This window comes from Pecten maximus, chromosome 4, assembly GCF_902652985.1.
Source record: "Pecten maximus chromosome 4, xPecMax1.1, whole genome shotgun sequence".
Classification (NCBI taxonomy): domain Eukaryota; kingdom Metazoa; phylum Mollusca; class Bivalvia; order Pectinida; family Pectinidae; genus Pecten; species Pecten maximus.
This window is the reverse complement of record NC_047018.1, coordinates 40,817,676-40,831,882: the sequence shown is the minus strand read 5'-3', so window position 1 is coordinate 40,831,882 and position 14,207 is coordinate 40,817,676. Positions and strand designations below refer to the sequence as shown.

Genomic DNA, 14,207 nt, shown 5'->3' with positions numbered 1-14,207 from the left:
CTCTGTTTAAGGAGAATAAAGGGCTATAACTCTGTTTAAGGAGAAAAAAGGGCTATAACTCTGTTTCAGGAGAATAAAGGGCTATAGCTCTGTTGAAGGAGAATAAAGGGCTATTACTCAGTCTAAGGAGAATAAAGGGCTATAACTCTGTTTCAGGAGAGCAAAGGGCTATAACTCTATTTACAGAGAACAATGGGCTATAACTCTGTTTAGGAGAATAAAGGGCTATAACTCTGTTTCAGGAGAATAAAGGGCTATAGCACTGTTTAAGGAGAATAAAGGGCTATAACTCTGTTTCACGAGAATAAAGGGCTATAACTCTGTTTCACGAGAATAAAGGGCTATAACTCTGTCTAAGGAGAATAAAGGGCTATAACTTTGTTTATTGAGAACAAAGGGCTTTAACTCTGGTAACAGAACAATAAAAGCGGCAGGAGACCAGATTAAATTTAAGACTACAAAGAGGTTCTCATGATAATAAAAGATATAATATGCCCTGGACATCATGAAATAAAAAAATAATGCATGGAGTGTCTGTAGAATCTGCACTTTATCAATATCATTTTATCTAAATATATTCACTAGTTTTAAGCAATGAAGCAAGTCGATATACAAGTTCTACTGACCACAAACGGAACAACAGATGGGACATAGATTTCAAGTTTATTTATACAAATAATAGATATATTTATAAAGTAGTACAGGAAAACTAGATTACTACCTTACTAAAAAAATTACATGCTCTCTCTAAATCACTATACACATGAAATGGCATTCAAACTGCCATAAATGCAATACAATACTGTTCAATCTCTGTATAACTTGATGAATAAGTTTTTTTATTTTCAAACCATGCATTTATTCATGAATAATAACATTTACAATTATGTAAATGATATTTTAATTATTTAAAATTAATTAATAATTATCGTTCAGGGATAGTTATTATATATAGAAGGATATAAATTATATAGAAATTATGTAAGGAACAATTGTTAGTACATTTAAGTTTTGATACTCAAACTATAAGATCAGGAGAAGGTTTAGTTTCATGGGGATGATTTTTAGTTTTCTATAAAAAGACAAAAAACTAAACAAATAAATACATTTAACTGGTTAAACAATGGGAAAATATGTAATATTGCTCATATATATATTATATATAAAATAAAACAATTAAAACTAAATAATGATATTAATGTTCTAATCTCACTATTGTCTAGTGGTCCTTTTCATGTTTGAGGTGGGACCGATTAAAACAGACTTAAATGTTATCTTTATCTTGGTTTGAGGATTATTTTCTGAATATGAGGCCTGGGTTTGAATATATACAGGCCTCAGAACAAAATGATTAAAATTTCATAAATAAATCAAGGCAAAGAGAATTAAATAAAAGATATCTTGCTGAAATATTCTACTGCTCACCTCTGCATTGTAAAACTTGGTTTTCACATCTAGTGGTTTCAGCACCTAAACATGATAGCATAAAAGATTGATACATTTTTTACAATGAATTTTAAAATATATTTTTTTTATAAACACAAGGTGTATGTGTACATGAATTTTGCTATGAAAGTCAAAGCCTTTTAAGGGCCTTTATTGTCTGTGTAAATAAGGCACTCTACATTTTTGTGAAATCATACCAATATTAATGGATTAAAGTAAACTAAGAAGTTTTTTTGATAGGATTTGCACAAAGTACATGTACATGTACTTGAAAAAATGACTGTAGAAGCTTATTTGCTGTTCCAGTCTTTGAACAATCACCATTTCATCCTTGTTGCTTGTTCTCAAAGACAACTTGACTTTTCTACAGACAAATTCATTTAAAGAATAAAAATTCAAATCTATATAGTGTATAATTATTCAAGGCTCATTTTGACTCAAGACTTTCTTTAATTTAACATTTTATAAAAGATTTTTCATATTTTTTTTCTAGGCCAACTATTGTTTTTAGGGTTGTTTCAGGGCTTGCACTAACCCAGATATAATTTTAACCTTTTATAAAGTAGGATATCAGTAGATTGTTTTAAAGGATATTTCCAATAATTTCATTATCATCCTCTCACCTGGAACTTGAAGAATTTTCTAAAAGCATTTTTCTCCCCCTGGCTGGTGGTGTAACTAACTGCACATACCAATCTGAAATCAGAAGTAAAAATGACCAATGGATATTCACCTTATATACATGTACAGATTATGATTATGATTTTTATTTTTTTTTTGCTGTGTGATAAAATTCTGAATACAAAATATCTTGATACCATAGTTCAATAGATCTTGCCCAAGGAATTGTTTAAGATTAATTACAAAGTGATACATATTTTTCACATATATTTTAATTTTTTTTTTCTATGTTTGACCTTATAAACAGACATTCTGCTTACAAAAATATCAAAGGGGTTCACTTAATAACAATTTTTATGGACATGTTTCAATGTGAAATCGGGGTTGGATTTTTCTTTTCTTTTTAATTTTCTTTTAGAAAAAGACTGTTTCTATATCCATTATTTGATTTTTTTTCACAAAGAGTTCATTTGACATGTTAATGAAACATGCAATGTTTTTTTCTGTTCTGCCAAGAAAAAGGTGATTGTGTGCTAATAAAGGTATTATTGAGCTCTAAAGTCAATAAAGTAAATATATATAGCTGGTTGTCATACTTACATGTGTGTGCCCAGTTCTTTGACTTCGTGATGTATGACATCATCAATACTATAGTCAGGCGGGAGTTCCATCAGGGGCCGCGACTCTGATCCAGACAACATCAATCTCTGAGAACTGGTCTGGAGGTCGACCTGAAAAACAAGGCAATCAGTCATTAATAATTGAGTAGCCTATCATAAAATTGTATAGGTAGATATTCTACCCAAACATGTAGAATTTGGATTATAGAGTTATATATAAGGCCATTCATACAACAAATTCTGTAGGATTTACACAACTCAATATTTTACTATTATTTCTAGAGATTTCATCCCCTTTATTGCTCATAAAGTTCAAATAATGTAAAGTTGATATCAAATCAAAGTGTGAGGTTTTCTGAGAAATGATATTGTTGTATAGGTTTAATGGCAAATAAGAGCACGTATGGGTACTCAAATGTAACCACGAGATTTACAGTGCACTGGGGAACCCCCACCTGGGGAATTCCCTGCCTATTTTCACCTGTAGTCCTATGTCATTCTATTTTCAGTAGAAAGTGTATATTTTTGTTTTTCAAGTCTTAAGATATTACTATTGAATATTACCAAATATAGGAGGTACTTATTCCATATGTTAATTAGCCAAGGCAATAACTATGAACCTCAGAAACATATTTTCTTTATGTAGTGACTTGGTCCAGGTGAAGCCTTGGCTGATTTAGTCATGCAAGTCCTATACAGACTAAAATATGATTTATTTTTATCAAAACACACAAACGAAGACCATATTTGGAAATAGTATTGTTTACAATAGAATTATAACTCAAAATCAGGCCTCTTGTTGCATTCCCTCTTCTTAACCATTGTTACCAAGAACAATGAGAAATCTTATTTTAATTTCATATGTACTGGGTAGTTTGACCAAAGATCTTGTCTCATATTTGAAGAAGGATCCAAGACCTCAATGGTAAGTTTGTGTAAAAATCTAATGTTCATTACATAAAAATGTCAGTTGCTAGTGGCAAAGATTCCTCTATAACCAACATCTTTTTATCATTTATTTTCTTTGTTAATCCTTAGGCAGGTGATAGCTGATTAAGCATTTAATCGGTAACGCTTACAATTAAGTTCACCTTATTTAGGTACTTTTCCTGTTTTCAAGCACTTTAGGCTCGGATGTTTGAAAATCATGCACTCCTTAATGGCCTGGGAATGCAAGAATCTTGAATCTTTTATTTTTTATTTATTTTTTTTTTTATTTTTTATTTCTTTTTTTTATCAGAAAATTAAAGGACTGCACAATATTTGGAATCAATGCTACTGCAGAAAACAAACCTCTTAAGACAGAGTTGCTTAGGAAATTGATAACATTTATTTTAGGTTTATGATCAAATGCTGGAGATGGGCTGTCATACTGAAGTCGTTAGATGGAAATAGGGATATCCCTGTTGGTTTTTAAAATGCAATTACAAATCTCTTCAAGGGATTTTAAAACTTGACTTGTTGTTCGTTCATTTATCGTAATGAAAAAAAAAGTAATGAAAAAAAGTAATGTTAAAGAAAATTGAAAAAGATGCGTTTTGTTGAAGTTTATAGACAAGGGGAGGTATATGTTTGTTTTTTCTAAACAAATTCAGTGTTTAATTCTACATTATCGACACTATGTCATCTATTAGTGTATCAGAGAGCACATGATGAATTTATTTGAATGCCTATCCACAAGGAATCGAACCTGGGACCTCTGGTGTTCTAGTCTGACGCTCGATCAACCAATCAAGCTAAAATTAGCTAGAATTTAGTAGGGGTGCAAAAATAAATATGTTGCTTCTGTAATGCATTGATTGCTGTCGATTCAACATCACACGGCAGAGATGGAAAACTGTGCAGACAACCCGGAACCTGGGGAAGATGTCTAAAGAGACCAGGACACTGGATTAAGTCAGGTTATCACTCTTTTGCTTATTTTAGCAGTGGATTCACGTGTGTCGGCAGGTAAGGCCTGTGACCAGCAGCTCAGCTTTAGATTTCACACAACAAAGATCTATATCTTTAACAAAATTTGTTGTGACACAAGCGATTTAATGACACAGGTGGTTTAATGACACAGGTGGTTTTTCAATACTAAACCTGTCAATAACATGAGTGGTCTCTTAGATATAGTATCATACTAATCTAAAAAATCGACTGTATATTTGACGAATTAATGCAATCTGGGTGACAGATACATGTACATGGAATCAACATAACAGGCACCATTAATATCTCACTATCTCATTAATGTCACCCATATTGCAATTATATTGACAATAATTACAATCTAACAAGGATTTAATTTTTATATTTACATTTAATAAAATATGTGCTTTCTTTTAAATTTGAAACAATAGCATCTTTAAATCAAAATTCATTTTTGTGACTGATTCACAACTAATCAAATACAAATTACAATACAAATTAAGAATTGTCGTGACAATGATACACATATTGACAAAATGATGTCATAATTCTCAATCATAATCCTTGCTCCTTTTAATTCATCCATAGCTTAACAATGCCATATGTGATCTACTGACTGCATCTATGCACTCATAGATGCAACAACCCACATTAACATTGAGATAATGGGAGAGTATGGTCGCCAAATGTAAATATTCAATTATAAATCAATTTTGCAAATTATGACTCACCTTTAAGACAATATCTTTACAAACAGTTGTACTGTCGTTGTGGACGCTTATGTAACTGGAAAATGTCTCGCCCAGGAAAATATTTCTGTGAAGTACAGGGTATAAAATTTATTACACACTAATTAAATACAGATATCATATAGTTTGGATAATTTCATATATCAATGTAAAATAATTAAAATGATAGAATCTTTCCCTGATGTAAGGTACATATAAGCTGATTTAGACTCTAGGGAAGAAATATGGAGGAAGTGTGACGTCATATATTTCCTTGTTATTTTTCATTTTGAAAATTTTGAATTACCCTACTTTGAATTTTTTTTTTTTTTTTTTTTTTAAGATTTTAAAATTGTAATCAAAAATAAGTTCTTTAAAAGACCTATACATATATGTTTCAGTTGACACTGTTTTTTTTTTTCTAGCCTCGTCTGGACATCACAATTGCTGATTCACTGATACAAGACATCAAAAGATTTAGCATCTTAGACCCCTAGGTTTAGTGAGATGGTACCTTGGTCAGTTCGTTGGGCCAGAAAATAAAATCAAACCGATTGGAACTCAAATTGCTTCATGATATGTACTATGAGGGGTTATATCCTTAATATAACTTGTATATTACAGGGTTATTACTTAAAACATAAAAGGTTTTGTACCCACCCAAAGTTTTAACATAGGGTTATTACTGCAGGTTTATAACCTTGATATAAGTTGTATATCACAGGGTTATTTCTTAAATCATAAAAGGTTGTATACTCACCCAAAGTTTTGTCGTAGGGTTATTACTGCAGGTTTATAACCTTGATATAAGTTGCATATCACAGGGTTATTTCTTAAAACATAAAAGGTTGTATACTCACCCAAAGTTTTGTGGTAGGGTTAATAGGTCACCTAGTCCAAAGTAGGGCACTCCAGCTGGTCTGGCGATATCCGTGTCACTCATCTTGGCGAATATCTCGCCCTGTAAGTCACGCTCATCACTGACCAATGGGTGGTACGGCATCAGAGCCGGCTTGGTCAGCCTCATCACTGTCAATAAACAAACATTGTCATGATTAATAATTTACATACTTTTTTGCACAATTCGGAATAAGTACTAAAGAAATGATGTCCAACCTCATCTTATGCAAAAACTCATAGCATAGTCAAGGGGAATAATTTGATTTTTGAGGTGCTGCGATATAGGTGGCGCTCTAGCACCGCGACCAATTCAGTGTTATATTCTTGACAAGGTATTTGTAATTTGTTTATTTTACTAAAACAAATTGATTTGTTGTTTTCAGTTACTCCCTGTTAAATATATATATCAATATTCATGGAGTACAACTACAACAGCAAATTTGAATCTTTATCTTTGGATCACCAACACATAGTGTATATGATACATTGTGCCAAATATTTGATATAACATAGTAACACAAATGATGAAGGAAGACAACTTTATGACTCGTGCCCTGACCGGGCCTCGAACTCACGATCTACTGCACCCAATCGCCTAGCCAGAAATGCCCGCAGCTTATACCGCTGATACATATATACATTTGTATACAAACGATTCTTGACATGTACCAAACAGGTTGCTCTAAAGTAGGATTTGCATTTTATCGTTTTCTGTGGGAAGATATTGTTGGCATATACATCATTATGCATGATCAACTCTTTTAAACTTTGATAATGCACAAGAAATCCCAGAGGAATCTTGGCGCCCATCATCCATAATCTTTAATGTTTCTATGTAAGCTTTTTCTTCTATTCTCACCTTTCCTCTTAATTATATCTATTCTGTACATTCAAGTCTATATTTAATGAATTATGCGGTAAGATGTTCTAAAATCCATACTGTCGTTAAAAGTAAGAATGTCGTTCAATATATTGACTAAAATAGTAAAGTGGAACAAGCAGCTACGTCGAAATTTCAAATGGCAACAGAGAGCCATCTTGAATATTTAATCATGCAGGTTCAACATGTACATGGCTACTATTGGCCCAGGTAGGACCCGTATGCTTAACATGTCCCTAAAGTTTCAAGAACATCACTTCCACAGTTCGGTAGGAATAGTAGTACATGTATATATTCAAATGTCAAAATTCTAAATAGCAACAGACGGCCATTTTGAATATTTAATCAAGTTCAATACATACATTTAGGCACCTTCAGGCCCAAGTAGGACCGATCTGTAACATTTCCCTAAAGTTTCAAAAATATCACTAATCCACAGTTTTTGAGAATTAGCAGTACATTCAGATGTCAAAATTCTGAATGACACCTGGTGGCCATCTTGAATATTTAATCAGCATGAACATGGCAGCTATATAGGCCCAAGTAGAACTGATGCTTAACATTTTCCTGAAGTTTCAAGAATATCACTTACTTACAATTTGTGATGAAAAGCAGTATTCAGATGTCTCAACTGAAAATGGCACCTGGTGGCTATCTTGAATTAGATCATGCTCAAATGGACTCCATATTGAATATTTCCCTAATTTTCCAGGAAGATCTGTTTTGCTCCCAAGAACGAGTATTAGAATCAATGCATATCTTCAAAATGAAATAAAAATTCACAGCAATTTTGAACGTCTTATCAGATAGAAAATGGTATCTTATAACTAAAACTGTATATAACATGCCCTTTAAGTTTCAGTAAGGTTCTTAATGCTGAGTTGAGATATCCATTCTACAATGGAACAGCTTTTCAGTTCAAGACATAAAATTTCTTTTCAATCAATTTCAACTGTGTTACTCAAACCAATTAAGTTACTAATGACTTGAGGAAATCAATGCTCCAGGATTAAATCCTTAAATTGGAACTACATCTACTGAAACATGGGAGAATTTTTTTCTTTTTCGTTTTAATTGTTACACATTTTCTGTTTCATCATTTTTTAAAATCTGATTATCCCTTGGAACACCTTGGTACAATATACGCCTGTTGAATCCTATTTAGCTATCTTGCAGTGAATTAAAATACCCATCACCTTAAGAAACAAGCATGCTGGGTATTTGCTTAAGCAATAAATGTCCCCTACCAGCCCGCGCTAATAATAGTAACAGTGACCTTGACCTTGACCAAAAACACTGAAACTCTACCTTGATCTGTAGCTATTCATAATGAAGTTACATAACAACTTTCACCAACATACCTTGAAGCATTGATGAGTATAGTGCGGAAAACTGAAAGGACGGACGGGGAGGAAAACGAGGAGTCCCCTCGATTAAGAATCAATGGCAAATTGTTTAATTTTCAGTTTGAGGAATACAAGTGATCAGGACTTAGTCTCCAACTCATTTAACACAACTTGGTGTCATAAAATTCCTATTGAGACTCAAAGAAATCAGAAAACTCTATAGACAAGATTCAAGTAACGGGCACTAGAAATAAACAAAGGGCAACAACTTTTGCATAAACAGTCAAAATAAAACTTCGTCTCAGGGAAACACAACTACATACCATGAATATTCATATGCATACTTAGTTTCAAATAGATCCATCGAAACATGTAGGAGCTAGGAGATCTCCGGACAAACAAAAGTTTATGCCCGACAGATGGACAGACAATGCCATACCATTATACACCCATAAAATTTGATAGGTGCAGGAAACTAAGCTTGCACCAACAGTAACAAATGGTATTTTCTTGCATGCATCAGATAAAAAAAGTGTTTGTCTAACAATTTGAAACCAACCACTCTGGGTTTTGAACGGTGACGAAATAAAAGAAGGCCTTTTTATTGGGCTTTTCATGGATGGCCATAAAAGTTAAATGGTTTGTTTTTGGAAAACAGCGATAGATTTGTAATTTGATTACAGCTCAAATGGCAAATAATAAATGAAGTAAAGACTTTTGACAGCCAGAAAAGACTCTTGAGGCGTGATGTAGGTATGATGTAGATAGAGATTCAAGCGAGATAGCTGTAACATCCCTCAGGCTAACCTCATCACAATGACCATAAAGGAACTCCCTTCTGTGAAACATCACGATTCCATGTCGGGATTTTATCTTGAAGGAGGTGTGAAGTTTGAAACTCACCATTTATGCTTTTTTTTTTTTACACTTTTTCATATTTAATGTTGTTGTGTTTTTTTATGTGTTAAGTTTATCAGAAGAGAATCACAAGGCTCTACAAGACTCCACTGAACATGGGGTTTGAGGTTTATACAGAGACATATCTATATATTCAACACAGTATAGCACAGACCTATTTTTTGATAGAACCTGCATATACCCTACCCTGCATATACCCTACATAGCATATACCCTACCCTGCATATACCCTACATAGCATATACCCTACCCTGCATATACCCTACACTGGATATACCCTACCCTGCATATACCCTACACTGCATATACACTACCCTGGATATACCCTACACTGCATATACCCTACCCTGGATATACCCTACCCTGCATATACCCTACCCTGCATATACCCTACACTGCATATACTCTACCCTGCATATACCGTACCCTGCATTTACCCTAAATACGCAGTTCTTAAGTGTCAAGCAATGTAGGAGATAGAGCCCTGAAAAGATTATGTTTGGAAGGATGGGAGGACCGCGGAGCCTGGCGGAGGACACAATGAAAAACTATAACATCCCCTGAACCCCACCCCTAACCCACCCCCAATGGGAGACTTGAAAATTGCTTGATGCAGGTTAGCATTGTTTAAGGACCTATCAAAAGTTATTGCTTGATGCAGGAGACAAAATATACCTCACACAGAAAGTAGCAATGCACTAATGAACAGATGAACAAACAACAGTAAAACGCCTCTAGTCACCATTATACACAACTTCCTGATAAAGATGTATAAGGCCTAGATCCATATCGTCAAAAAAGTAACACAAAAATTTAAATTCCTAGTATTAAGGTTAAAGTTTGGTCCCTTTGAAGTATGATAAAGAAAAAATCAAAAAGGAAAAAAAATAAAAAATCTCTGTAATTTAAAAGACATTATCATTTCTTAAAAGCCAAAAAAAATGTGTTTCAAAGAGAATTTAATTATATCGTCAATGCAGTGAGTTTTGACGTCTGGCTATCAATTTCCTATAATTCCAGCATCATTACGTCAAAATAGCAATACAGAATCTATTTATATCTTAATCTACGATATTGGTTCTATAAAAGTATGTTAATTGTCTCCGTGACGTCAAAAAGGACTGGTTCTATATAGTGACACAACACAGTCGTTACATATCTTACATTATTTACGAACAGTTTTCGACAACAACACGAAAAAAGACTCCAGCTCCATTGAGCATCCCAAGTGTCATCAAATAGTACGTCACACAAAAACCAGGATCATAGCATCACAGGTTTGAGGTGCCTTTCCATCTGCGTCAGAAACACACAGAGGGTTAAGGCCAACGATATTGTGTGGGCAACAAACGAAGATTGGAACATGTACATAAGAATTTAGTCGATTTATTTAATTACAGCTAACATACTAGTTTAAGAAGCAATTACATAGTACTAAAAGAAACTAAAAACATCTGCTGTGAACGGTGAACATACCAGAATCAATACAAAGTACATATCACGAACAGTTAGCATGACACAGGAGCAGGGTATAGTACATTTGGCATGTGGTACCGGTTACAATGTGTATCGTATGTACTCTCCCCAAGGAGAGGGGACACCCCCACACTATCACGTACTGTTTGTGACAAACAACTTCTGACTAGAAACACAATTCCTGTCTCATAGCTGGGCTATAAACATCTTAGTTTTCTTTTCTATATCGTTAACAAACTTGATCGCTGTAAGCTGAAAATGTGTATTATCTATTAAGCACCTGATCCATTTAAATGTGAGTTACTTCCCTTTGTGCAAATATATTCAGTTTTGCTTCTCTATGCTCATTGCTATTTATCTTTAAATTAATTTGTATGAGAAAATTAGTTTCTTTTTGGTTCTACTTCAATTTAATTCAATTCTAATTCAATTTTGTAAGCAGGAGTTATTTTCTTTCCATTTTGTATTCAATGGATATTCATGTAAGTTATTTCCCTTTGATCCTGTATAAGTGTGACCTAACACGAAACATTTCCCTCAAGTTGGTACAAAAGTGTGTATGAATGTGCATAATACTTTAGTATAGCCCTACAAATTAAAATATACCTAATTATAAGTCTATTCTCATTAAGTGTGAGCTATTTTGTTTGATTCAGGGTGAGTCTGAGTTATTTCCCTTTAAATCTGTTTTTTTTTTTTATTGGAGTAACAGCCCCTGCTTGTGTGAAATGTTAAACGTCGTGTAATGAATATTTCAATGAAATATATAATACAACACATTTTATGATTATTTTCTTCATGCAATTTAAAAAGGAGACATATCTAGAGCACAGGGACTTGACAAGGTTTTTAATTCACACATTGTATACATGTATATGTATTTTGTGATAAAGGATCATGGGTTGAAATTTGAATCACTAGTCCCTGTGATTCAGATCTATATGATGGTACGCTGTACTAATGTTTTCATGCAGTAACTTCCTGCTGTAATTAAAAATTCAAACAATGCTTTATTATAGAAAGAATATGCTTTATATTACAAATAGGTTTCAGAAGAGCACAGGTCAAGGTCATTGCCATGCTAAGGGAATATTGGTTTCTGGGCAAAACCATGAATTCCTTTAAACTGATCAATATAAAACTTAATTCAATACTGAATAGTTCCTTACTAAACACTTCCTTTGTAAACATGCATGCTTATTGCTTTAGATTTCTAGGTGAAAAAAATATCTGTCTATAAATAAACGTGTCTCCATAATCATTTTGAAAAAAAAAAAAAAAAAAAAATCAATGCACATTCAAGAGTATTGTACTTTTCTTTGTGTTATTCAAATTCCTTTGAAACTTTATGTAAAACAGTTTTCATTTTTTTATCCACCCATTGAACCAGCTATTCAAAGCTTTAATGCATTAACATACATCAATAAAATGCTTTCAAATAAAATTCAAAATATCAACTAGCATTGTCCTTTTTATGATCCAAGCTTCACAAATCATTTTCAACATTCGGAAGCTTTAGAAAGAAAATTGTGTTTATAAAATCTGTACGTGACGGCTGCATTTGAGTTCCAAAGCTAAATATCGACAGAATTCTGTCAAAAAACTCCCTTACAAAATTTTGAATATTCAAAACACAGACTATCACCAATGTAAATGACAGTTCCTAGTCCCTAGAATCTAATTATAGTCTGCATGACAAAATCTCTTTCTCTCGGTGCCATATCTTTTATATAATAGACACACACAGAAGAACAGCCTAACTCTTATAAATGGCAAATTCAAGGAAGTAAATTAATGTTTAAATTTTAATTTCTTTTTTATTATTATAATTTTCTAACATTTGGCATTTCTATCAGAATATGAGAGTTTAGAGGAAGTGAGTTTCTCTGGGTGCTCGGACTGTTTCCTCCCACAGTAAGAATCCCTCGCATGCAAATCCATCGAAGCCAACAAGATTGATTGATATCAGTTCATATAACTTGTTTCTGTATTTGTTATAAAATGAATAAAGAATTATTATAAGATAAATAAAACTAGAAAATGTCTGTAAGACATAAATGCCTCCGCTGCCAATTGATACCTTGAAACACAAGGTCAGAAATACACTAATAATTGATTAGGCAATGCGATGGGTCGAGAAGGACATGGGTACATTATATGCCCCCCTTTTCGTGGTGGGGCATAAAAATATTGTAGAATAAATAAAGTTTACATTTTTAAGAAACCTTTTCAATAGAGAATATTCATACTATCAATATACATTTTGAGGATTTGCCAGAAACTGTCTTAGATGTGCTAATTACTTCAAAGTCCTATAAATTGGCATTTTGCTTAATTCCCTCACACCATATTGTATGTCTGTAGACGCTGAAGAAATATCTGTGATAAAGGTTTAGTACTCAAGTACAACCATACTTTCACATACCTTTTTTTTTATCTTATCTTAATATGTTTCACTGTATCTCCCAATCCAGACCAGCAAATTGTACTCTCTAAGCATGCATGGAAACCCAAAGTACTTTCTGGCCAGATAATTGCAACTGGGTGTTTTAAAATGCATTTTCAAAATGGATAAAGTTATTTACGCTACCTTTGAAGCATTTCTCCCAAGTGTAACCAACGTTCATGTAAGATGTTTGGTTTCTTCCACACCTTGTCGGTTTTATTTCCAGCAATACTTACCTTAGGTATGCCTCTCTACTGTCAATTTGTCAAGGCCAAAGTTCTTGTTTACAGCTGGTTGATTTAATTGTATCTTTTTAATATTAATATTGTTATCATCTCTAAACTAGTATGTAAATTACCAACAGCTTATTTATGAACCACTTTAAGCTGACTATTTTAAAAGTGATGATTCTGCAAAAATGAAGAATTAAGGGGGCTTAATACCTGAGACCATGAGCTTATATGTGCAGATTGTGATAGATAGTATTAATTAGTTTAATAGATAATTTACATAAATATCAAATAAATTTGGGTTGTTTGTTTGCTGGGTTTATTGCCCCGTGAACAACTAGGGTTATTTTGAAGCAGGGTCTCCTTGTAGCAGTTGGTGACTACCTCACTGAACAACATATGTGAGGCCTGACACATGCCATCCAGGGCAATAAGGGTAAAGTGTCTTGCCCAAGGACTCAACCACAACAGCACAGACTGGTCTGTTTCTCAGATTTCCAAGAAACACAAACTGACATTGGAAGGGAGCATCGAACCATGTACTTTGGATCTTCATCTGAGGTTACGTAGCCGACGCTCTAACCGACTGAGCTATTATGGTCCCCTTTGGTAAATCTGAACTTATAAACCTGTAAAGTATGAACATTTTTACCAGTAATGTTTCAAAGTCATTTGATTTGCA

At 33.3% G+C, this 14,207-nt stretch overlaps 1 protein-coding gene across 7 annotated transcripts in view; it reads right to left on the bottom strand.

Annotated features, from left to right (window-relative positions):
- The window catches only part of LOC117326091 (trafficking protein particle complex subunit 13-like), a 151,421-nt gene that overhangs the window by 17,996 nt on the left and 119,218 nt on the right, over nucleotides 1-14,207 (bottom strand). For all 7 annotated transcript variants that reach the window (XM_033882705.1, XM_033882703.1, XM_033882707.1 and 4 more), the window contains exons 2-6: nucleotides 6,190-6,358; nucleotides 5,333-5,417; nucleotides 2,668-2,798; nucleotides 2,070-2,142; nucleotides 1,426-1,470 (exon numbers count right to left, since the gene is read on the bottom strand). In XM_033882705.1, the coding sequence (XP_033738596.1) occupies nucleotides 1,426-1,470; nucleotides 2,070-2,142; nucleotides 2,668-2,798; nucleotides 5,333-5,417; nucleotides 6,190-6,358 (503 nt within the window). The remainder of the gene's footprint in view (nucleotides 1-1,425; nucleotides 1,471-2,069; nucleotides 2,143-2,667; nucleotides 2,799-5,332; nucleotides 5,418-6,189; nucleotides 6,359-14,207) is intronic.